Below are 22,567 nucleotides of genomic sequence, written 5' to 3'. Positions count from 1 at the left end.
CTTTTCCCTCAGTAGTGCTGTAAATTTCAAATTGCCATCTTCTTATCTGGCAAAACTCCATGTGTGTCCTTGTGCATATATACGTGTATTTGCACAGGATTTTCCAAGATCTGATAATAGTTTTGAATGGTATACTTGTAAGTTATTAACAAAAACATTTCCGGGAAACTGTCTTTGTTTGCTATGCTTACAATGGGTCTAGTATATTATAAGGCAGATTAACCTTCTCCTCATCCTCCGCCATCTCCCCTTTGGCCCCAAACAAAGAGCTCTACATGGATTTTAGTCATTCATTGGATTCTGTCACCTCCTAAATCTCCTTGACTGGAGGCAGCTTTTACAAGTCAGTATAATAAAGTGAGTAGCCTTTAAAAGTCAGAACAAAGGGAGTGTAAAAAATTGTTGAGACCCAAGTGAAAGTTAATGGCCATGACATCCTTTGTAGTGGTTGAACTTGGATTTTTCATTTCCTGGTGGTGAGTCAAAAAGGGAAATTTGATCAGTTATAAAATTAGTTTGCATATGGGATCATCAATGTGTACTGTTTGTTAAAGAGAAGATGTGTTTTTCTTGTGGGCTAGGTTTAAAAGATTTCTGTTATGGGACTTAGAATGTGAAGGATGTCACCCTGATCATCCCCTCAGACTTTCCTGTGGAAAATAGTAGAATAACATAGGGGTGTAGCCGGAAGGTTTCCAAACACTACTTAGGAAAGGCAAGTCTACAAGTAGTCTAACTCAGATCGTTTCCACCACCCCCTGCTCTGTCTCAGAGGGGACCTGTATGCTCATTTGTAAGAAAGTTACCAAGGGCAGTTTGAGCACAGAGGGACCAGCGTGCTCCCAAGGTGGCAGAGGATTCACACAGCCAGCATTGTGGGTGGCAACGCTTTTAAGAGGCATATTCTTGGCTGCTCAGTGGAACCACTGTAACAGTCCCTCAGAACCTGCAGGCTGTGAGAGAGAAGAAATAAGGCATGAGGTCCCCAGGGAATCCCAGTGTCTGCCCAAGCATGAGTTCCATGGGTACAAGTGCCTGATGTATTTATCGATTCTGGGACTTGATTGAAGAATTCAAGGAACAAGTAGAACTTTCCCTTCAAGTGCTTCTTCCTTCTCAACATTTGTTTCCTTTCTTCTTAGAATTAAGAGTCTGTGGATTGAAGATGTATTTTATGGTAAGGGCCTAGAGTGCACATACTCTTGCCAATAACAGAGAGTTAGTCCAAACTAAGTATGTATAAATAAATAATAATTATTATCAGTTTCCCTAAAAAATTCTTGTCTGTCCATCCATCCATCTGGGATGCTGTCTTATTATGTCCTCCAGAATGATCTCAAACTCCTAGATTCAAGTAATTCTCCTATCTGAGATCTGAAGCATACTGAGTAATAGTGGCATGACAACTTATGAACCTAATGACTTATTTGAAGTAGACGGCCTCTTGTCTCTGTAGAGATATGGGTCCTGGGGCATATGACAAAAGAAATGTCTCCAGGCTGGAATGGGTTGATGGTGATGGTCAAGCATCTGTAGGCTTAGTGATACTTCACAATCTTTGCGTCTGGAGAGTTACTGTCTATGTGGATATTTTCTCAGTACGTAGTGGAAATACAGGTATTCATATGTATCTGTGTATTTTTTATTGTTAAAGTTAGAATAGGGGGCTGGAGAGATGGCTGAGAGATTAATGGACTTGCCTTTAAAGCCTAAGGACCCAGGTTCAGTTCCTCAGTACCCATGCAATGCCATATGCACAAAGTGGCGTTTGCGCCTGGAGTTGATTTGCTATGGCTGGAGGCCCTGGCACATCCATTTTCTCTGTCTCACTTCTATCTCTCTCTGCTTGAAAATAAATAAATAAAAATATTTTTTAAAATTAGAGTAGCTGAGAGAGAATAGTTTCAGAAATTGGGATTGCCGGGCTGGAGAGATGGCTTAGCGGTTAAGCGCTTGCCTGTGAAGCCTAAGGACCCCGGTTCGAGGCTTGGTTCCCCAGGTCCTACGTTGGCCAGATGCACAAGGGGGTGCACGCATCTGGAGTTCGTTTGCAGAGGCTGGAAGCCCTGGCGCGCCCATTCTCTCTCTCTCCCTCTATCTGTCTTTCTCTCTGTGTCTGTTGCTCTCAAATAAATAAATTAATTAATTAATTAAAAAAAAAAGAAATTGGGATTGCCTATTTGCTTATAAAGTTTGAAAGGAAGTCTTTCTTTAATAAGTGTTTAGTTCTGACCTCTACAGATAAATGGCTTTATTGACAATATCTAGATTTTCTACCCTGTTGCAGTTTTTGCTGTTGGCATATGGAAAACTCTAGTGAGGATTCTCTGAGACCATTCTAGGATATGCTAGTAAGTTGATTGGATCCAGCTGTAAGTCATATCTCAGTGGCATCCCCTGATGAGGAGCAAAGTTTGTCACTACAGCCTTTTCAAGGCAGTGTCCCAAGGGTTTTAGGTGTTAAATCTTTGAAGATGTATTGGTATATTTTACAACAAAAATTTTGAATGTCCTTCTATTGCAAATCCCAGTGACTTCCTTGGAGAACTCTGTGATTCTCTTTCTTCTTCAGTGGAGGCCTTTTGCTGCGGGAACCCAAGGTATCTGTGAGAAGCAGTGCTTAAGAGGACATGATGGGGTAGATCCTTGAACTTGAAGGTCTGAACAGCAGCACAGCCGACCATGCTGGGAGAGTTCCTGGCCGATTGAAATCTCTTGATAAATTGGCTATAGAAGGGCTGGAGAGATGGCTTAGTGGTTAAGCACTTGCCCGTGAAGCCTAAGGACCCTGGTTCGAGGCTTGATTCCCCAGGACCCACATTAGCCAGATGCACAAGGGGGCACATGCGTCTGGAGTTCGTTTGCAGTGGCTGGAAGCCCTGGCGCACCCACTCTCTCTCTCTCTCTCTGTCTGTTACTCTCAAATAAATAAAAAAAAATTTAAAAATTGGCTATAGAAAATTAGAATAAAATAATTTGAATAAGATAATTTGTGAGCAGGGACTTAGAGAAGTAACTTACTGGGTTTTTGGGGGGTGAGGAAAGATGATAGGAAAGGCGACAGCATGATAGTCTCATTAGTTTTAAAGGTGACCTTTTGCCTCCTAGTTCAAGAATTAGCATAATAAGGTCTTAGGATGATATTTATGCAAATCTGACCATATTTTGATTTGAGGTGACTATTTTCCTGTCTTTAAATAGCATTTATATAGACGACCACTATGGAGAATTGCTGAACTCCACCCTTCCCCTTAACAAATTATGGTTACAGAGTATGAAATAGAGGCCACTTCTTTTTAAACTTTGTAACTTGAGCATTTTTGTTGGTTTGTCTTTATTTTTTGTGCTTGAATCTCTGCATAGCCCAGGATGACCTGTAATTCTTTTAATTCTTCTGCCTCAGTCTCCAAAGTGGTTGGATTACTGACACACACAACTATGCCAGTGCTTCTTTAAAAATGTTGAACCTTTGGGCTGGAGAGATGGCTTAGTGGTTAAGGTGCTTGCCAGCAAAGCCAAAGGACCCAGGTTCAATTCCCCAGGACCCACACAAGCCATATGCACAAAGTGGCACATGCATCTGGAGTTCATTTGCAGTGACTGAAGGCCATGGCATACCCATTTTCTCTCTGTCTCTCTCTGTCTCTGTCTGTTTGTCTGTCTCTCTCTCTCTCTCTCTCTCTCTCTCTCTCTCTCTAATAAATAAGATAAATAAATTATAAAAAAAACTTGAACCCATAGATTTTGTTTCTAAACATTACATATATGGCCTTAAATTACATTTTTTTGAAAAACTTTCTTCTTTATCTGGTCATTTGTAAATAAGCAAAATTGGTAAACTAACATAGACTGGAATTATCGTGCATTAATTTCATCAGAATAATTTTTCACGAATAAAAGGAAAGTTTGTGTTTGGACTCATTTCCACGGTTCATTCTGATCCATGTCATGGGTGGGACTATGCTGGTGCTGCTATGGAGACCTGTCCTTGTGCTCAAGTGGGAAGAAGCCACAAACAAAAGAGCTTGTAGGTTGATAGCAGTATGTGTTAAAAGTACAATGAACCTACTGTGGAATTTTAGATGGGTGCAGACAAAGGAATCCCACGTGAGGGCCCAGGCAGGGGCACTCAGGGAGAGGGGACCAGGAAAGGTAGCTGACTGGCTCCATCAAGGCCTTGCTTGCCTCGGTCTCTTTGCATACTAGTAATGAGTAAAGCTCCCATGAGTTGGCTTCTGTATGGGGCCCCTTTGCTAGTTTTCAACTCTCTGGGGATACAGATGATAGAAGCTTTTACCTTGACAATGCAGCTTCTGCCCTGCAGTAAAAGCAAACGAATACCATGCATAGCTTATACTGTGTATGTCCTGGGGCACCTTGGGTCCTCATCCAGGGCCTCTGGGCCCCATTGCCTTGTTCAGGACTTTTTTTTTACTATCAAGTTCCTAGTGTTTGTTTCAGTGTTTAGGTAGTTTCTCATTGATTTCTGGATTGCTTTCCTTCTCTCTCTCTCTTTCTTTCTTCCTTCCTTCCTTCCTTCCTTCCTTCCTTCCTTCCTTCCTTCCTTCCTTCCTTCCTTCCTTCCTGTCTTTCTTTCTTTCTTTCTTTCTTTCTTTCTTTCTTTCTTTCTTTCTTTCTTTCTTTCTTTCTATCTTTCTCCCTTTCTTTCTTTTCTTTCCTTTCCTTCCCTTTCTTTTCTTTTCTTTATTTCTGGCTTTTAAAGTCTGATGTCTACCAGGTAGCCTTTCCCTGCAGAAATGCGGTGTTAAGTGTCTTCTTCAAGATCAGTGTGCTTCTTCATATATACTTTGTAAGTGTATGCCTAATTATTTCCAATCACTGTCTTGCACAAATATCAGTAAGACTTATGCTCCTGTGCAGATATTTGAGTACTGTGTGTTTGGGTTCTGTGGTGGTTTGAATTACATGGCCCACACAAACTCATGTTCTGAATGGTAGGTCTTCAGCTGGTGGACATTTGGGAATTGGAGTGTTGGTGGAGGAGGTGCGTCGTTGGGGCTGGCCTCACAGCTTCCCCTTGCCAGGGTTCGGCTCACTCTCCTGCTGCAGCGTTTCACTTGTTGTGGCGGAGATGGTGTCCCGGGCATCATGGAGCTCCCCTTGAGTTGGTAAGCCAGAATCAACCCTTTCTTCCCACCAGGTGCTTTGTGCCAGCAACGAGAAAGTAAGTGCCAAAGGTCCATTTTGCAGCTGCACATTCTGTTTGGGGGAGCCACACAAGCGTTGTTGGACCCCATCTCCATCAGGGCACTTTCTGTGTGTCAGTATGAGATCTTCCTGTAGCACTCCTGTAGCCTAAACCTCTGCAGTTTATGTTTATGTTTATGTTTATGTTTATGTTTATGTTTATGTTTACAACACGCTTCTAGTCTGCAGCCAGGCCCTGCAGAGAGTGGTGCGGGCGGAGCCAGGGCTGCTCCAGGAGGGACCTGCCTGTGGCTCAGAATCTCCCGCAGGGAAATGAGCCTGCAAGCTGAGTCAGTTATGACAGTTTGGTTCCCTATATTCATATGTGGCCACTTAGATGTCATTTTCTGTATGCAGACATTTTAGCATTTGTTTCCAGGAAAAATAACCCCACATAAAATATAGCAACCAAATATTGGTCAGAACAGACCAAGCATTTTGAGCTTTTCCATCCAGAGAATGTCAGTCACTGGTTATGGCATCAGACTGGAATTGCAGGTGTCTGATGTCTACTTCATGGTTATTGAGTGTGCATTGGTCCAGAGGAGACTTGTGACTTTAAACCTGTCTTAAGTTGGTAAAGACTATGGGGACCTTTGAAGTTGGACTGAACAATATTTACAATGTGAGGTGGTTATGAATCTCTCGGGGGCCAGGGTGGAATGTGGTGGTTTGAATGGATGTCCTCTAGTTGATGCAGGAGTTTACTAAAACTTGTAATTTAGTCCTCCAGCCTCCTGGCTGGAGGAAGTGTCACTGGGTGTGGACCCGGAATTCCAGCCTAAGGCCACGCCGAGCCTTGCGCACTGCCATTGTGGAGTCCCTGAAGCGAGCTCGCTGGTGCTGCTGCTGGTGGCTTTCCCTCTCAGCGTGGACCTGTGGAAGGGGGCCAGCTTTTTCTGCCATTGTGGAACTTCCTCTATCTGTAAGCTTTACTGAGGGCTGGAGAGATGGCTTAGCGGTTAAGCGCTTGCCTGTGAAGCCCAAGGACCCAGGTTCGAGGCTCAATTCCCCAGGACCCATGTTAGCCAGATGCACAAGGGGGCACACACATCTGGAGTTCGTTTGCCGTGGCTGGAAGCACTGGCGCGCCCATTCTCTCTCACGCACGCTCTCTCTCTCTCTCTCTCTCTGTTGCTCTCAAATCAATAAAAATTTTAAAAAATAAATATTTATAAGCTTCACTAAGTCTCTTCCTTCCATAACTGTGCCTGGTGAGGATGTAAATTCTGGTGATCTGACGCTGCCTGCTACGGTAACCTGGTAGAAGCCCTTCCCCCAGGAGAGGGCCAGTCCGGGAATGAAGAAAGGGGGGAAGAGAGAAGGAGAAAGGGAGGAAGAAACAAAAGAAGAAAGGAACGACTGTCTCTTAGAAGACGTGTCCATATAAGGACAAGCTATCAGTCTCTGAGCCTGTTCCATGGGACTTCTTTCACAATCCTTGGACCCCGCACCTCACCTCCAATGATTTTCTCTTTAAAATTCAGACATGGATTTGTCTGTCACAGGGAAACTTGTTCCCTACATGGAACTAGAGGAAGGGTTCCTGGCCTGAATTTGCATCCTGACTTGAATAGGCATACATCCAGCCATGGGTGTGGGAGGGAGCCTTCAGTTCCCAGAGCCCAAGAAATCCTCACACTTCTGCCGGCGCTTCTCTCTGGTACCTGAGCTAAAATCACTCCTTAGAACTACATTGTGGGGACAGATTGATAGAACCTTACAAAATGGGTACATGCTGCTCTTCCAACTGGGAGTAGATTTGTGCCCTTGATTTTATAACATCAACCCAACAGCTGGCCTTTCAGTCTTTCCAAGGACCTGCTGCATGCCAGATACTATCCAGGACAATCTACTTTTATTATTTTGCTGTGTGTAACACATGCGTGTGCATGTCCATGTGCAGACGGGGGGACATGTGAAGTCAGAGGACAAGTGGGTGCCTGTTTCCCGCTGCATTCACCAGGTTGGCAGGCCCACGAGCCTCCTGGAGACACTCTTATCTCCACCTCTTTGCTCTGTGTGTGCTGGGATTGCAGGTACCTGCCACAGCATCCAGCTTTTATATAGGGTCTGAGGATTTGAACTCAGGTACTCGTGCTTATGCAGTAAGCGCCTTATCCCCTGAGCCATCTCCCCAGCCCCTGTACAAGACAATTTATAACCATCTTCTACATAGTTCCCTGAGTCATAAAGTACAAAGCAAATCAGGAAGCTGATGGATTTTTACTATTCTATTCCCTTTTGGTTATTCATTCAGATACAAACAATGCCTTTAGTCCTAGTACGTGGAGGCCTAGGTAGGAGGATCGCTGAGAGTTGTGGGCCATTCTGGAACTAAAGAGAGTGTTCCAGGTCAGCCTGAGCTAGAGTAAGACCCTGCCTTGAAGAAGAAAGAAAAAACAAAATACCAAAGCTGTGTGTACTCGGGGTTCCGGTTCATATACCTTTGCTCTATGAAGACTATGGTCACATCTTTGTGCTCCACAGTACATGGTACCAAGTGAGGTCCCCCAGCACAGTCTGCTGAGAATGGCCTTCCAGTGTCCTATCCTACCAGTGGGAAGCTGCGATGCTCAGGCTGTCCCTGCACGCTCGGTACGTGGCCAGTGATCGGGCCATCAGATGAGCTCATGCTGAGTGGCCCACGCTGGAAGTCTGGCATGAAAGGCTCGTTTTGTTGAATAGTCAGGATAGGGCCCGTAGATCAGAATGTGTGTTTTGAAGTAGGAGAAAGCAAAAGACACTTAAACTAAAACTCTTGAGCAGAGGGAGTTCATTAAGTAAAAGGGTTTATTGAGCCTTTATAGATGATAGCCAGAAAAGGACCAGTCCTGGGACAGGCTACTATAATTATCAGCAGGAAGGGTAAATAATGGTTGGAATTATGTTTGTTACACTTATAAGATACGATGTGTTTTTTTTTTTTTTTAAATAAAGAAAGCTTGGTTAAGAAAGCCAAACCTATTTGCATTGAGCCTAATTGGCTATAGCAAAGGGGGACAGGGTAACAGAAAGCAGGGGAATTGTGTCTTGGGGGGACAGGACAGTCAGTAAGAGAAGTTCTCGTTGCTTCAGGATTGGATGGGATTGTAAGCAGGATGCGTGGTGACTGGTGGTTTGGCTACTTGGGTTGTGAGTCAGGGTTTTATTATATTTTAAAGATATTTTATGTCTTTATTTATTTGAAACAGAGGCAGAGAGAAAGAGGTAGACAGAGGGAGAGAGTGAGTACGGGTGTGCCAGGATCGGCTGCCGCTGCATGCACCCCATTGTGCTTTACGTCAGTACCGGGGAATTGAAACTGGCCATCATGCTTTGAAAGCAGGCGCCTTTAATGGCTGAGCTCTCTCTCCAGCCCCTGTTTTTATATTTTTGAGACAGTCTCATGTAGCTCAGACTGGCCTTGGACTCATTACATATGTAGCTGAGGAACACCTTGAATTCGATCCTCCTTCCTCCTGCCGCAAGTGCTGAGTCAGGCCTGTACCTCACTCCTGACTTGAATCAAGGTTTTAATAGACAGTCAACACTGTGAAATCATTTTTTGTTGGGTTGAACAACGGTTATTAACTGATGAACTTTCCTTACTTTTTTTCCCCCTTACAGCCTATGGCCCTTGGAGGTAAATTTAAGGTATCTTGGAATTTTTCTCTAATCATTAGGGAACATCTGTGGAAAAGGTTAGGGTTTAAAAAACTTGAAATGCTTTTTATGCTGAGTACAAGGATAAGCTCAGCTTTAAGTCCTAAGGGTGATTAGGGAGATGTTGGGACTAACCTCTCCTGAGGTAGTGTTGCCAAGATTTAGCTGCCTTCGATACAGTCACAAAACTTAACTATGGAAATAACCATTTTGAAATCAATAAATAATGTTTTAAAATTTAAAAGCACTGGGAGTTATGTTGGGGACATGTTGACATTGTATTACACTGAGCTGGAAAGGCTGTTCTTGAAGACTTAGAGCAATTACCCTGATGAGAGTTGGTAATAAAAGATAATTGTTAGGATTCTTTTGTTAAAATAGTTACTAAAAATACTCCAAGGGCTTATTGGAGTTAAGAGCCCCAGTTGTGTATTTGTTCTTTCCACCCAATCAGGTGTGTTTTGTTCTTTTCTGGCCAGGGGAAATAACACAATTTCCTTTTAGCCCTCCGCTTCCTCCCGGCCTCTGTCTTGTATGTGGCTTGGGGTTCAGAATTTGGCAGCTTTTGTGTTACACTTCTTTCAGTAAAAGTCATTCTTCCCTTTTCTGCACTTCTTTAGAGGTAGTCCATGTGTTCTTGACCTATGCCGACCTCCTTTGGGCCGGGGGAATGTGAGTGTCTTCAGTGTTTGATTTTAGGCTTCTAGAGGACAGATGCTCTTCATTGCTTGCTTCCTTAGAGCACCCGACTACCAGCCTCAACCATCCCGGTCTGGGCACTCTGGGTACCCTGTCCTGTGCATGCCCTTTCTCTGCTTCTCTATACACTTCCATCTTAGTGTCTTTGGGATAGATGAAGCACTGGCAGCTGTCCACACCTTGTTACCTTGTGAGATAATAGGCTCTACAGTAGCCAAGACTGATCAACACATAGTTAGTCTCTGCTTTGACCTCTTGCCAAGCCCAGGCAGGATGCTTGCCACTGCAAAGGGCTTTCCCCCTGTGATGGTTTGTTGGTCCTGGGACATTTCTGTGTAATGTTTTCTTTGAAGCAGTTAATTTTTATGAAGGACACCCTCAGCAGCAGTTGGGTTACTAGTCAATTTATAGAGCAGTTTCCAGGCCCTGAAGGCAGATGTTTCCTCCTTATTGCTTTCCATCTTAAAGCCAGTCCTTCTCCTGCCTGGGATAATTTGGTCTCTTTAAACCTCTTATCTACTCCCTAATGCCTGTCTCCAGTACCTGCCTCTGTCATCTACCTTTGAAAAGAGCCACCCACTACCCAAGCCCACCTTCGTGTCCGTCCTATAAAATCTGGACAAGTGTTCATTCTGTTGAGTAAATTCCAGCCAATGTGTTGAGACTTGACAAACTCAAGGCTCTCCGTTGGGATTTTGATAATGATCATGGCCTATTGGGCCCCAAGAATTTTGATCTATCCCTCAGCTTCTTCACAAGAGGAATAAACAAATAAACTTTCTAAATTCACTAAAGAAGATTATCCTTAAGTTTTTAAGAAATGTTTTATTTATTCGCATGTGGAGAGAAAAGAGAAGAGAGAGAGGATGGGCGGGCCAGGGCCTCTATCCACTGTAAATGAACTCCATACGCATGCACCATTTTGTGCATCAGGCTTTACACGGGTACTGGGGAATCAAACCCAGGTCATTAGATTTTGCAGGCAAGTACCTTAACCACTGAGCCATCTCCCTGGCCTTCCTTGAGTTTTCGTTTGCTTGTCATCTTTCATCTGACTGTATGTATGTCCAAATATGTATGTATGTATGTATCTATCTATCTAGCTATCTATCTGTCTATCTATCTATCTGTCTATATCTATCTGCCTACTATCATCATTCATTGTGATGCTGAGGATTGAACACAGGGCCTTACACACTCTAGACAAACTCAATACCACTGAGCTACATCACCAAGCCCAGGCCTGGATTATTTTCTATAACTAATATGTGAACTTTTAAAATAAAGAGCTTTATTTTTTTAATGTAATGCTAACTTAGAAGAATTTCTTATCTAATTATGTGGGGTTTTGGCCAATCCTTAAACTTAAATGTGAACCATTGTGAGTTTTTCCTCTTCGTGGTTACATTTGACTGTTTCTTTGAGACAGGGTGTTATGTAGACTGATCTCAAACTTGCTATGTAGCAGAGGCTGGCTTTGAATTCTTGATTTTACTGCCTCTACCACTGAAGTTCTAGGATTACTTGCACATGTCACCATGCCTGACACATCATGCCCTGCACATGTGACTGCTAAGATTAACGTTTATTTTTGAGTGACCCAGTGTATATTTCAAGAAACCTGGAATACACTAAGGATGGCCAAGCCATCTGCGAAGCAGACACAGAAGGACTGGTTTTTGAACACCAGCACCAAAGGGAAAAGACACTTCTGTGCCTCTTCGTCATGTCCTGTTCCAAGGGTTGACTTCATCTGGCGCTCTACCACTGCCGCTCCCGAACAGATGTCATTGTAACGTGACTCATCTCCACGTCATGTTATGTCCTAGCCAGTAGAAACATGCCCTTTCCCGTGAACATAGCCAAGAGAATTCCGGCCACTTATGTTTAAAACATGAATCTATATGAATTGAGAAAGTAAATGTTGAATGAAATATTCTCAGAAAAATTATAGATTATTTTTAAGGCAAGTCTCAAGCTGTACTGTGTCATGTCAAGCCATGGCAGTGTGTCCTTTTATTGGGATGGTAGCTTGAAATTTCTTTTTCTTTTTTTTTTTGGTTTTTCAAGGTAGGGTCTCACTCTAGCCCAGGCTGACTTGGAATTCACTATGTAGTCTCAGGGTGGCCTCGAACTCACGGTTATCCTCCTACCTCTGCCTCCCAAGTGCTGGGACTAAAGGCGTGTGCCACCATGCCCGGCTGAGATTTCTTACAGTTCAGATGGAGAAAAAGAAAATATAATTCTTTTCTTATAGCCATTTATTTTTGGCATGCTATATTTAAATGATTCCTATTTGTTTTTATATCCTTTCTAACATTCCCTACCTTTTAAATGGATTATTTTTGTCCATTAACATTTAATGTGATTATTTATCTGCTTGGTTTAGTTTACTGTTTATTTTCTGTTTGGCCTCTATGTTTTTGTCATTATTTTCCTACCATTTTTTAAATTAAAAAATATAATTACATTTAAACTTTTATTCTTGTGGCTATTTCTCTGTGTGCTCCTATTTTAGTAGTCTTTCACATATCTCATTCTCTCATAATATGTGTGTATCTCCTTAATTTTCAGAACTCACATAGAATTAACATTGTACCACTTCATGTAATATGTAGAAACCATACAACTGTTAAGCCCCAGACCCCACCCGCCTGCCCCTTGCCCATCCTTTGTTTCATCTTCTTTCTCCTTTGCTTCACCACCTCCACTTGGCCCACCGCTACTTATTTTGGAAAAGGCTAACTTTTGTCATTTCTCTTGCTCTGATTGTTAGGAATGCTCATCTTGTGGCTCTGAGGAGATAACCGTATTGTATAAATAAGTTAATTTGTCGTGGTTGTGCTGGCATAGGACAGAGGTGTGCTGTAAGTTTCCAGGATAAAAGTACAAAGAAGCATAAGAACTTAGGACTTATTTTTCTCTTAAGATGTGATAGGATTAAGTGTCTGGTGGAAAGACACAACTGTAATTCAATGAGGTCATGGTTTCCAAAGGGGTACATATATCTGAATTAAGAATATGAGACAATTCAATATGTAAATATATCCATAGAAGATCTTACTAGGAAGGCTAACATAGTGACTCTCCACACAACAAAAATAAATAAACCCCTCTAGGTTTCTCCTTTCCCTTCCCGGCTGTGTCCTTCTCGTGGGCTCCAGTGGCTCTTACTGGGTAGAATGTGCAAAACATATGGGGATTAGACATTTTTAAGCACTTTTTTTTTTTGGTAACTTAGTTCAGAAACAATTTGAAGACTAAGCCAGAGCTTGAAAAGGAAAGAAACAACCAAGATGTTAATCACTGGAGAGCATTTTGAGACCCAGCTATATTCAGAAGGGGGAATTCCCGGGTGTGATTTGAAAGTAGCGTAGGATTTCAGGATTGCATCAAAGAGAATGCATTTTGAGAGCTTTAAAAAAAAAAAAAGTTGCAACAAGAGGGCAGAATCAGTTATCTGAATCTGAGTTCAGGGGAGTTTTCTGACACGAATTCTTTTCTGTTAAGCACTAACACAGAAGTCCTCCAAATAGACTAGATGTGTGTGGAGAATGGGCTGCACTCGGGGCAATGTGAGCTCAGGTTGTGGCGGCCTTGTGTTTGCGTGTCTCATATGCTTTTTCTGCTGCGCACTTGAGGTGAAACCAGCTTGGCAAGGAAATGGCGGGGGGGAGCAGGGAGTCTGGGGGAAGGAAGTGCTGCCACGATCCTGATGACCATGCAGCCAGAACCCCTGTGATTAGCACTCTGAGGAGAAGTAAGATGGACGAGAACGTAAATACCAGCTGGGCACTTTGGAACATGCAACCCAACATTCCACTGTCCCAGAAAATAACAGTTGAACCCAAGCCAAACTTCTGAAACCTAAAAGTAAGAGATACAGCTGTTGGCAACACGGTGGACATGCGTGGTGCTGGGCAGAGTTTGGCTGTCAGTGAACAGCCGTGTAGCTGATCTGGAAGTCACATCCACGTCAGGCCACCTCTGCTTTTAGAGCTCAAGTAGAGGACAGAAGCAGCAGAGAAACTCTGTTCTTGATGTGGTGGGATAGAAGTTATGGTGTTTGCCTCACGTTATCATCATTATATTATAATTAACCGTTCATTCTTGTGTGTGGTAAATAACAATGCTGACGTGGTCACAAAATAATAGGAAGCATATGGGCCAGGACTGGTTTTAAGTAAAAGCTTCTCTAGAGATTTATTTAGGTTCCTTAATTATAGAGAGGTTTGGAGGACTGGCATGTGGCTTCAGTTTATAGTTATAAATGTTGGCCATGGGGATGTGCTAATGTTGCCAGGAAGAAGACCAATGGGGTCTAAGAGAGGGCTTGGGTTCTTTGGGGCGCTCCAGTGAAGATGAAGTAGGGTTGGCGACATCACTTGAGAAGGGTGTGTCCGTAGTGCAAGCCAACTTTCTTAGTGTGAAGTACTTTGCAGAGTTTTCTTGTCAGTTTAAAATCACTGGTTCCCTGGTATCCTGAATTTAAAAATATCTCTTCTAACCATTAGGTTATGTTAAAATCATACCCTCCATTAGATGAATCAAGTCCTATCTTTGGGGACAGCAGTTAAGTGCGATTGGCCCCCAGTGTCCACGGATTCAGTCAACTTTGAACCAAAAGTACTAGGAAAAAAATTACATCTGTACTGAATATGTGCAAACGTTTTCCTTGTCATTATTTGCTAAACATCACAGTATCACAGCTATTTATAGCATTGACACTATAGTACAGGTTATAAGCCATCTACAGATGATTTGAATTTCACCAGAGAATGTGCAGAGGTCATTTTTTTTTTTTTTTTTTTTAGTATTTATTAAAAAATGGACGTCCAGGGAGAGAGGCATAGAGGGATGGGGAAATATGCTAGAAACAGTTTCCCTGGAAGCAGAGATGATTCTGTTTCCCTCTAACCAAACAGGAAGACATAAGTGTTGGAGTTAGGTGTTTCAGCTTGTAGTAAATCCCTGGCAGAGTCACTGCTGATCTTCCCAAGGCTTATATGTGTGTGCATGTGTCACATGACTTTTCAGACTTGAGGTAATTTTCCATTACTTTGTATCTAGTAATGATAAGAATGTAAAACTAAATTGAGTCCTAGGACTGTGAACCAAGGCCTGTATTAAATAATCCATGATGAGTTCAGTAAATATGTATGGCTGGAACACTTTATTTGTGTTCACTGTCAAGTGCCTTTCTGCTTGGTTTACCAAAGGTGGTGATGGAAGTGGCATCTCTCAGCTCTTCTCTGGAAGGAGGAAGAGCAGGAGGGAGGAAGGCGAAGAGGAAATAGAAGTGTTGCTTTCCAGAGTTTACCACTGTTCATGGAGCTCACTCTGGTACTGACTTTGCCCCTGCTTTGAGAGAGTCTACTCATGCATTTGCCGGTTCATTCTTTCCTTCATTTCTCGGCATTGATGACATTTTCGGCTTATAGCTGTATGAATGACAAAGGCTAACCGGATAGAGAGCCTCTGCCGTACAGGAGCTTATATTGTGGATAACGTGTGCATAACAATTATAGCACAGAAAGATGTCCTGGCATTGGTTTAGGGCTGATACTTCCAATGCACTTTTATGTACTGTCACTTAGTCCTCTAAATTAATTAAGCATATTCTCCATTTTGCACTTGGAGAAATATTAGTTCAGCCAGTGCAAATGGCCTGCTGGAGGCCATATAGATGGGGATTGCCATTGTGAAACCTGGGAGTCACTTCCAGGATGTGCTCTGTCTTCATATTTTCCTGCTGTCCCATTCTCATGTGGGGTGCACAGAGGATGCGCTCGTTTCCATGTTTCTACCTACGTAGAAGCCATGGAGGTACTATGGGCCGTCAGTAAGGCTTTGGTCATGTAGAGAAGGTTAGAAGGGCTTTGAGGGGCCGAAAGAGGTCAGTTCATGGTTCAGATGGAATGACTTGGAGCAATCTATGCCAGATACTTTCATTATATACTTACCATTTTTATTTACTTTTAATCATACATTCATTCAGTAAATATAGTTAGAGTTTTCTTTTGCATGAAAAACTACATGCTTTTTGATACAAGGGTTCTAGAATAAGACCAGGGTGACTCAAAACTCTGGGATCACAGAACAGTCCAGCCAGCAGATTTGTTAACAAGTCACTGTGAGAGAACGTGATGAGAGGGGGGAGAATGGTTTATGATGTTTCTGTCATAGTTACCACCCTCCTAAGAAAGGGACTGTGGGCTTCTCGTGTCATTTCTCAGGATGCCCTTTCTTTAAAGGGACTAACATTTACTTTAATGGTGATGTTAAATATTAACCAGATTATGAATATGAGGGTAACTCACTCAGTTCCTGGTTCACTGAAGGTACCCAGTATGTCATTGCTAATAAAATGCCTCCACACTCCTAAACAAAAACCCAATGCCTTTAAGTGGTGTGGAAAGCCAGTTGGCCGAGTTTGAACTCTCCCTGTGCCCCATGCCTCCACCTTGATCATCCACACGTCCCCACCTTTTCATGCTGTGACCCAGCCAAAGCAAAGGCCCTGCGCTCTTTCACACTGTCGTGTGACTGACAGGTGACACCACTGCCTGTGCTAGCCTTGCGAGATTTAAAATTATTAATGATAACGGGGTTGGGGCAGTTCGAACACATGGTAACCAGAACTTCTCGCACCTCTGCGCTCCTTAATTTTTCCAATTTTCTCTCTAGCATTTGTCAATCTTCCTCTCAGCAGTGTGGAACTTCTCAGGACCTCTTACCTCCATTCATGATATTTCAGCCTTTGGTTGTGCTCCAGAGTTCTTTGCCTTGCACACTCATTCATTCAGACAGGGTTTTCCACCCCATTTCTATAATTTGCCAGGTGTAGTGGCACATGCTTTTAATCCCAACACTTGGGAGGCAGAGCTAAGTACGAGGATCGCCATGAGTTCTAGGTCAGCCTGAGACTATGTAGTGAATTCCAGGTCTGCCTGACCTACAGCAAGAACGAAAACTTTCTGTAACTCCAGTCACATTGTTGAGAGGACCCTGTCTGCAATCCAGCGCTTTCTACATGTCTTTGTAACAGGGCTTAGTGTCTTTTCTTGCCATGTCCTACTTGTTTCTTCTCTGCTCTTGACTGAGAACTCAAAAAAGAGGTAAGTATTAATGATCTCTGTACTTCCAGCATGTTCTTGACATGTAGACTTTCAGCAAATAACTTATTGACAAATGAAAAGGAGGAACTTGACACAAATATTATCATATTGCCTGAAGTATTTTCAGTTTGCTTGAAGGACAAAATTTACTTTATCTGTACATTTTGAAGCGAGACAAGTCAGTAGGAGGACTGCCCTGGCCGCCCATGATAGGGACCTTCTGCCACCATAAGGTCGGATGGGCTAGCCGGGGCCCTGGGCCTAGGTAAGAATCAAGGCAAACCTAGTAGTGCCTGGTGAATTTTAGATTCTGTCATTTGCTGTGAAAGTAGTCATTCTTTATGATGGTAATAGCTACTTGGTATTTAATAACATTTTTCAAAATGTTAATGTCCTTTTTACAGAAAGATTTTTTTTTTTCCTTTATGATATGGAAACTTCCATGTTTGATAGTTATTTCCTTGGTATATTGAACTAAAGTATATTGCTTTGAGCAATCTCAAATTTATCCCAGTGTGGACATGTGATATAGCATTTTCTTCTTGGTTCTCTGAAATACCTAGCTTTTAATACAAAGAGCCAAACTTACAGCATGTGGGGTCAGATGAAGTCAGCTTTAGAGTCGACTAAATCAGTACCATATGATTAACAGAATGTCTAGGGAAAGGTAAATGGGCCACCAAGGATAGACTTGCTGATTTCTCTATTTTAAGAACAGAGAGGAAATAAAATATGGTGATTTGTCGCTAAAGCAAATCAGAGCTCCATCTGGTGAGCCACAGTGACCAGGTGGATTCTAAGCCATTTTCCCTGCTCTCCCCTGCAGCTTTGCCCTGTCAGATGAAGCGTACCGATCTCTCCGCGATCAAGATAAAGACCAGTGTATTCTCATTACTGGGGAGAGTGGAGCAGGAAAAACAGGTGAGGCCATTACCACACACGCTGACTCCTCTCTGTGGAAGGTAATGCTGTGGACAATGACCAGAGCAGAGTACCTGTGGAGCCCAGCAGCCAGCTGCTCACAGGCCACTTTGAAGCCCCCCTTTGTAGGGGACTGTGATTAGCCCAAGCACTGGTTCAGGTGGGGGTCTGGCCTCAGCTCTCCTGTGAAGGGGTGAGGCACCAGAAGGGTTCCATCCAGCATCTGATCAGATGTGGGGTTCTGCCTCCTTCCGAGCATCATCTGTGCATGTATCAAGGCTTTGCCTGTCCTTGAAGATGCCCAACAAAGTCTGAGGCCCTGGAGACTTGACCACTTCCCCAAAGAATACTGAATGATTTGAGGAGGAGGATGCATCCAGGCCTTCTCTCTGCCAGAAAGCTAGAGAAGGCACCAGTGAGGCTGACTTTTACTGTAGCATTTTGCTCTGATGCCTAAAGACTTGAGATTGTTATGTGCCTTTTGTTAAGATGCCTGGCAGCCTTCCATAAAAGCATCCCACAGTGGAGAGATTGTGCAGCTTCCCTGAGCCCCACATCAAGGCATGTCATCTGAGGGGTGGTCTTCAATGAGAAAGTGATTTCACTTATGGAGCCCGGCTACCCGGAAGGCTTCAAAAGAACTCCGCTGTCAAAATCCATACTGGGAAAGGCTCAGGCCACAGCAGACACTCTTTTCTTCAATAAAGTTGATGAGCCAGTGAATGCTGGAGGGGGTGGCAAGGAGGAGAGCATTGTCATGTTTGTCTACAAAATATTTTGTAGAGGACAGTCTCAAAGTTGGCATTCCTTTTACTATATAGAACTGGGATTTTAAATGATTCTTTTGTTATTGTTTATTTTTATTTATTTATTTGAGAGCGACAGACAAAGAGGGAGGGAGAGAGAGAATGAATGGATGTGCCAGGGTCTCCAGCCATTGCAGATGAACTCCAGATGTGTACGCCCCCTTGTGCATTTGGCTCACATGGGTCCTGTGGAATCGAGCCTCGAACCGGGGTCCTTAGGCTTCACAGGCAAGCGCTTAACTGCTGAGCCATCTCTCCAGCCCAATGATTATTTTTTGCATGGCTATTTAGTAATCAGACTTAACCATTTTGAGTCCCCATGAATCAAGGAAAGAAAAATCCATGATAGATATTTATTCTCCTTTCTAAATCGATTTTAAGCTCCTACAAAAGCACGTCTTTGGAAGCCTCTGTGTGCATTGGTAGGAGTATTCCATCTAAGACGGCATCACTTTCCACTGACTGTCTCAAGGAGAGCCCTTCTCCACACCATCCTGCAGTGGAGGAACGAGTGGCCAGTGAGCATCTGCCTCCCGACCTTCACCCTTTGCAGGCACAGTGCATTGCTTCTTTGCAGGGTTGTGGAAGCCCTAGATAATGGGCGAGCAGAAATAGAAAGAAAAGACTGGCATATTAAGAACAAAGCATAGTCTCATTCCTTTGGAAGAGATTTTACTTAAAGATCATCCCATGCAAAATCCTCCACATGGAGCCGGGCGTGGTGGCTCACGCCTTTAATCCCAGCACTCGGGAGGCAGAGGTAGGAGGATCACCATGAGTTCGAGGCCACCTTGAGACTACAGAGTGAATTCCAGGTCAGCCTGGGCTAAAGTGAGACCCTACCCAAAACAACAAAACAATCTTCCACATGGGACAGCCTAACTTCTTGTATACTGATGGAGGGCCACTGGATTTGTCATAACAGTTCAGTTAAAGTGGTTTTTCTTCCTCTAGAGTTGAATTGAGTTCTGCTTCTTCCCATTGGTCATAATTCTCTGGAATCATCTGACTTTCTTATTTGTTTGTTTGTTCCTAAAAATATTTTTATTTATTTGACAAAGAGAAAGAGAGAGGGAGAAAGGGAGAGAATGGGCATGCCAGGGCCTCTAGCCTCTGCAAATAAACTCCAGATGCTTGTGCTACCTCGTGTATCTGACTTACGTGGGTCCTGGAGAATTGAACATGGGTCCCTTGGCTTTGCAGGCAAGCACCTTAATGGCTAAGCCATCTCTCCAACCCCAACTTTCTCATTTTATTTGAAGTCAACTATCATATCTTCTTAAGGCTGAGAGTTTCTTTTCTTCCCAAATTTTTCATGTTGTGTATTTGCTCATTCATCCAGGAGAAAATTACTGAGTGCTTAGCTGGCTAAATGTATTGTTCTGGGCTGGAGAAATGGCTTAGCAGTTAAAGTGCTTGTCTGTAAAGCCCAAGGAAGCATGTTTGACTCCCCAGATCCCATGTATCATCTCCCAACCCAAGGAACTACTTGTATATATTTAAGTGGTTGACAAAAATTTTGATACTCTGAGAATTTCCCAGTCTTATTTGAACTCTAAGTCTCTCCTACCAGAGGTTAATTAATTCTTTTGCAAAGTATCAGACAGCTTTATCTTTCTGTATTCTCTCCTTAGGTAATCTAATTACTCTCTGATATGTTAATATCTTCTACCTTTATGCTCACAGCTAGCACTTCTTTTCTAATCTTCTAGTTAATATATTCAGTGCCTCTCTGACAAGTCTACCTGAATGTCTCAGGTACATATCAAGCTGATCATTTATAGAATGGACTCAGTTTCTGTCTTTACCTTCTTATAACCAAACTTTCTGACTGCAGCAAATTGGGCCATCACTCAGCATTATGGAACTATAAGTGTCTCAATTCTTTCTTTTCCTGTGTCTCACATATCTGGTCTGTTTTCTAACCCAACAGTTCTGTCTCCAGCTCTGTCTCACGCCTGGCTGCTGGTCTTTCCTTTGTGTTCACATGGAGACTCCAGTCCAAGCTGTCAGTCCTGAGGTCTCTCATTCCCCTCTTGCCTACCCACAAAACCTGTTCACAGACACTAGTCTTGGGCTGTACAGAACTTCCATTTTTTTTTTTTTTAACTTACAAGAACTTTAACATGACAAAGGCATCTTGGGAGAATGCTTAGCAATTTTTTTAGCATGAAAAGTATTTAGTACTTAGCAGCAGTACACCATCTTGTCTCTAGATTAACCAATGAAACTTGTGCCAAACTGTATAAAAATTATTTAAAATGCTGGTGTTTATAATTTTGTTCTGCTTTTGTACTGTTAAATAATGAGGTGTTTTCATCTTGTATGCTAACTTGGGCATTTATTTTATTTGGTAATAAAACTTTGAAAATGGAAGAAAAGCAGGTTAAAAACAGTGTCCCTTCCCAGCAGGCAGCTTACTGTTGCTTGCGTGATGGCTGAGCTCTGTCTGTATGTTTGATCATGTCTGACAGTCTTACTTGTTCACATCTCATAGCTTCCTTTTGATTTCCACCAAGAAGAAATGCTTTGATTTTTTAAAATTCAGTCTTCATGACTAATGCTATATTGCTTTTTTGAGGGTATTCTGATTGTATCAGTTTGTTCCCGAGTGAGTCATGAGAAGTGGGCTGCGGTCACTTTGAATGGTCCTGGCTAGTTCCTCATCTCCCTGGGAACATATGCTCCAAGAAGGTGCAGCACTCCACTAATTAGCCCCTCACTGCAGGACGCCCTTCTGAGAGCTGTTAACTGTTCTGCTTGCTCCCGGAGTCAGAGCCCGGCTCCTGGGTGGCTCGTGCCTCTTCCCTGTTAACACACTGAGCGGAGGTGGCTGGTGCTGTTTCTGAGGGCTGGTGTTCATGCTTTCTGAGAGAAAGTGAGGAAAACTAAAGAATCAAGGAACAGAATACCTCACTCCATCAGTAGAACTTTTACTGGTGTAGTGCTTCCTCTGCTTTTTCTTTCTTTCTTTTTGTTTTGTTAATTTAATTTTTTTTTAATTTATTTAAGAGAGAGATAGAGGCTGCCTCAGAGGGAGAATGAGTGTGCCAGGGCTTCAGCCACTGCAAACGAACTCCAGATGCTTGTGCCACCTTGTGCATCTGGCTTACTTGGGATCTGGGGAATAGAACCTGGGTCCTGTGGCTTTGCAGGCGAGCGCCATCTCTCCGGCCCTCGCTCTTTTCTTTTTTTCTGTTGTTGTCTGCTTAGTGGCTGGCATCTGGCTTGCAGCACATCAGACAGGAGCTGCCTCTGGCCAGAGGAGTGAGTGTTCCTCAGACCCTCCGTAGTGAGGCAAAAGGCCATCCCCACGAACTGTTGTTGGCTGATACTGGCAAAATAAAATAAAATAAGCTACGGAAATTATCAGCTCTCATATTTCACTTCGGCTTCAGGAGACAAGCTCTTAGGTTGCTACAGCAGCTTTAAAAGCCTGCTCTCATGTGTGGACTGGTAATGGTCCACAGGGCGGCTCGTGTCCACTAGGACCAGTCCTTGGCCCATCCTGTAACATTGCCCAGAGGTCACTTGATGCATTTGTCTTGTGCATCCTTGATGTCATGGTAATCGACGTTCTGTTCTTGGGTGTTTCAACTGCCCATTATCACAAAGCTGTTAATACTGGTGGTAGAATGTGCTCTCCAGAGCTGTTGCTTTCTTCATACCCATTTAGCTGCACTCTTTGGTAGCTGCTAACCTCACACCCACCAGCCCTTCTTTTTAGTTACAGACCTCAGTAGTACCTCCTACTGTTCAGTTCCCATCTATATAGCCAATTTTCTTGCTGAATTATTCCATTTTTCTTCATTTATTTTCAAAACCCATGGTGAAAAAAAGGCTTCTAGTTTGACTATGATTTTAAATCGTCACTGGACTTTACAGCTGAATAAAGCCTAGACTTTTTGTTGTCTATTTCATAAAGATTGGTTATGGGAAAATGAAGTGATGGAAGTTAAAACAGAGATTGCAGCATAATCCTGTGAGAAATTTGGAGGTAGACAGTTCACCTTGACTCTGAGGAAAGAGCTGCAGACCATACTTGAATTGTTATGTTGTCTTATTCACGCAATCTCAGTTTTTCTGTTTTTAGAAAGAAAGAGTTTTGAATACACATAGCTATTAAAAATTTTATATTAGTAAATAAACAAAATGAGAAGACCAGTGGTT

General features: G+C 42.9%; 1 protein-coding gene across 5 annotated transcripts in view; it reads left to right on the top strand.

The window, feature by feature from the left end:
- The window catches only part of Myo1b (myosin IB), a 183,387-nt gene that overhangs the window by 70,781 nt on the left and 90,039 nt on the right, over nucleotides 1–22,567 (top strand). For all 5 annotated transcript variants that reach the window (XM_045147061.1, XM_045147060.1, XM_045147058.1 and 2 more), the window contains exon 4: nucleotides 17,497–17,591. In XM_045147061.1, the coding sequence (XP_045002996.1) occupies nucleotides 17,497–17,591 (95 nt within the window). The remainder of the gene's footprint in view (nucleotides 1–17,496; nucleotides 17,592–22,567) is intronic.

The sequence above is a fragment of the Jaculus jaculus genome, chromosome 4 (genome assembly GCF_020740685.1).
Source record: "Jaculus jaculus isolate mJacJac1 chromosome 4, mJacJac1.mat.Y.cur, whole genome shotgun sequence".
NCBI lineage: Eukaryota > Metazoa > Chordata > Mammalia > Rodentia > Dipodidae > Jaculus > Jaculus jaculus.
This window is presented reverse-complemented; position numbering and strand designations above follow the sequence as displayed.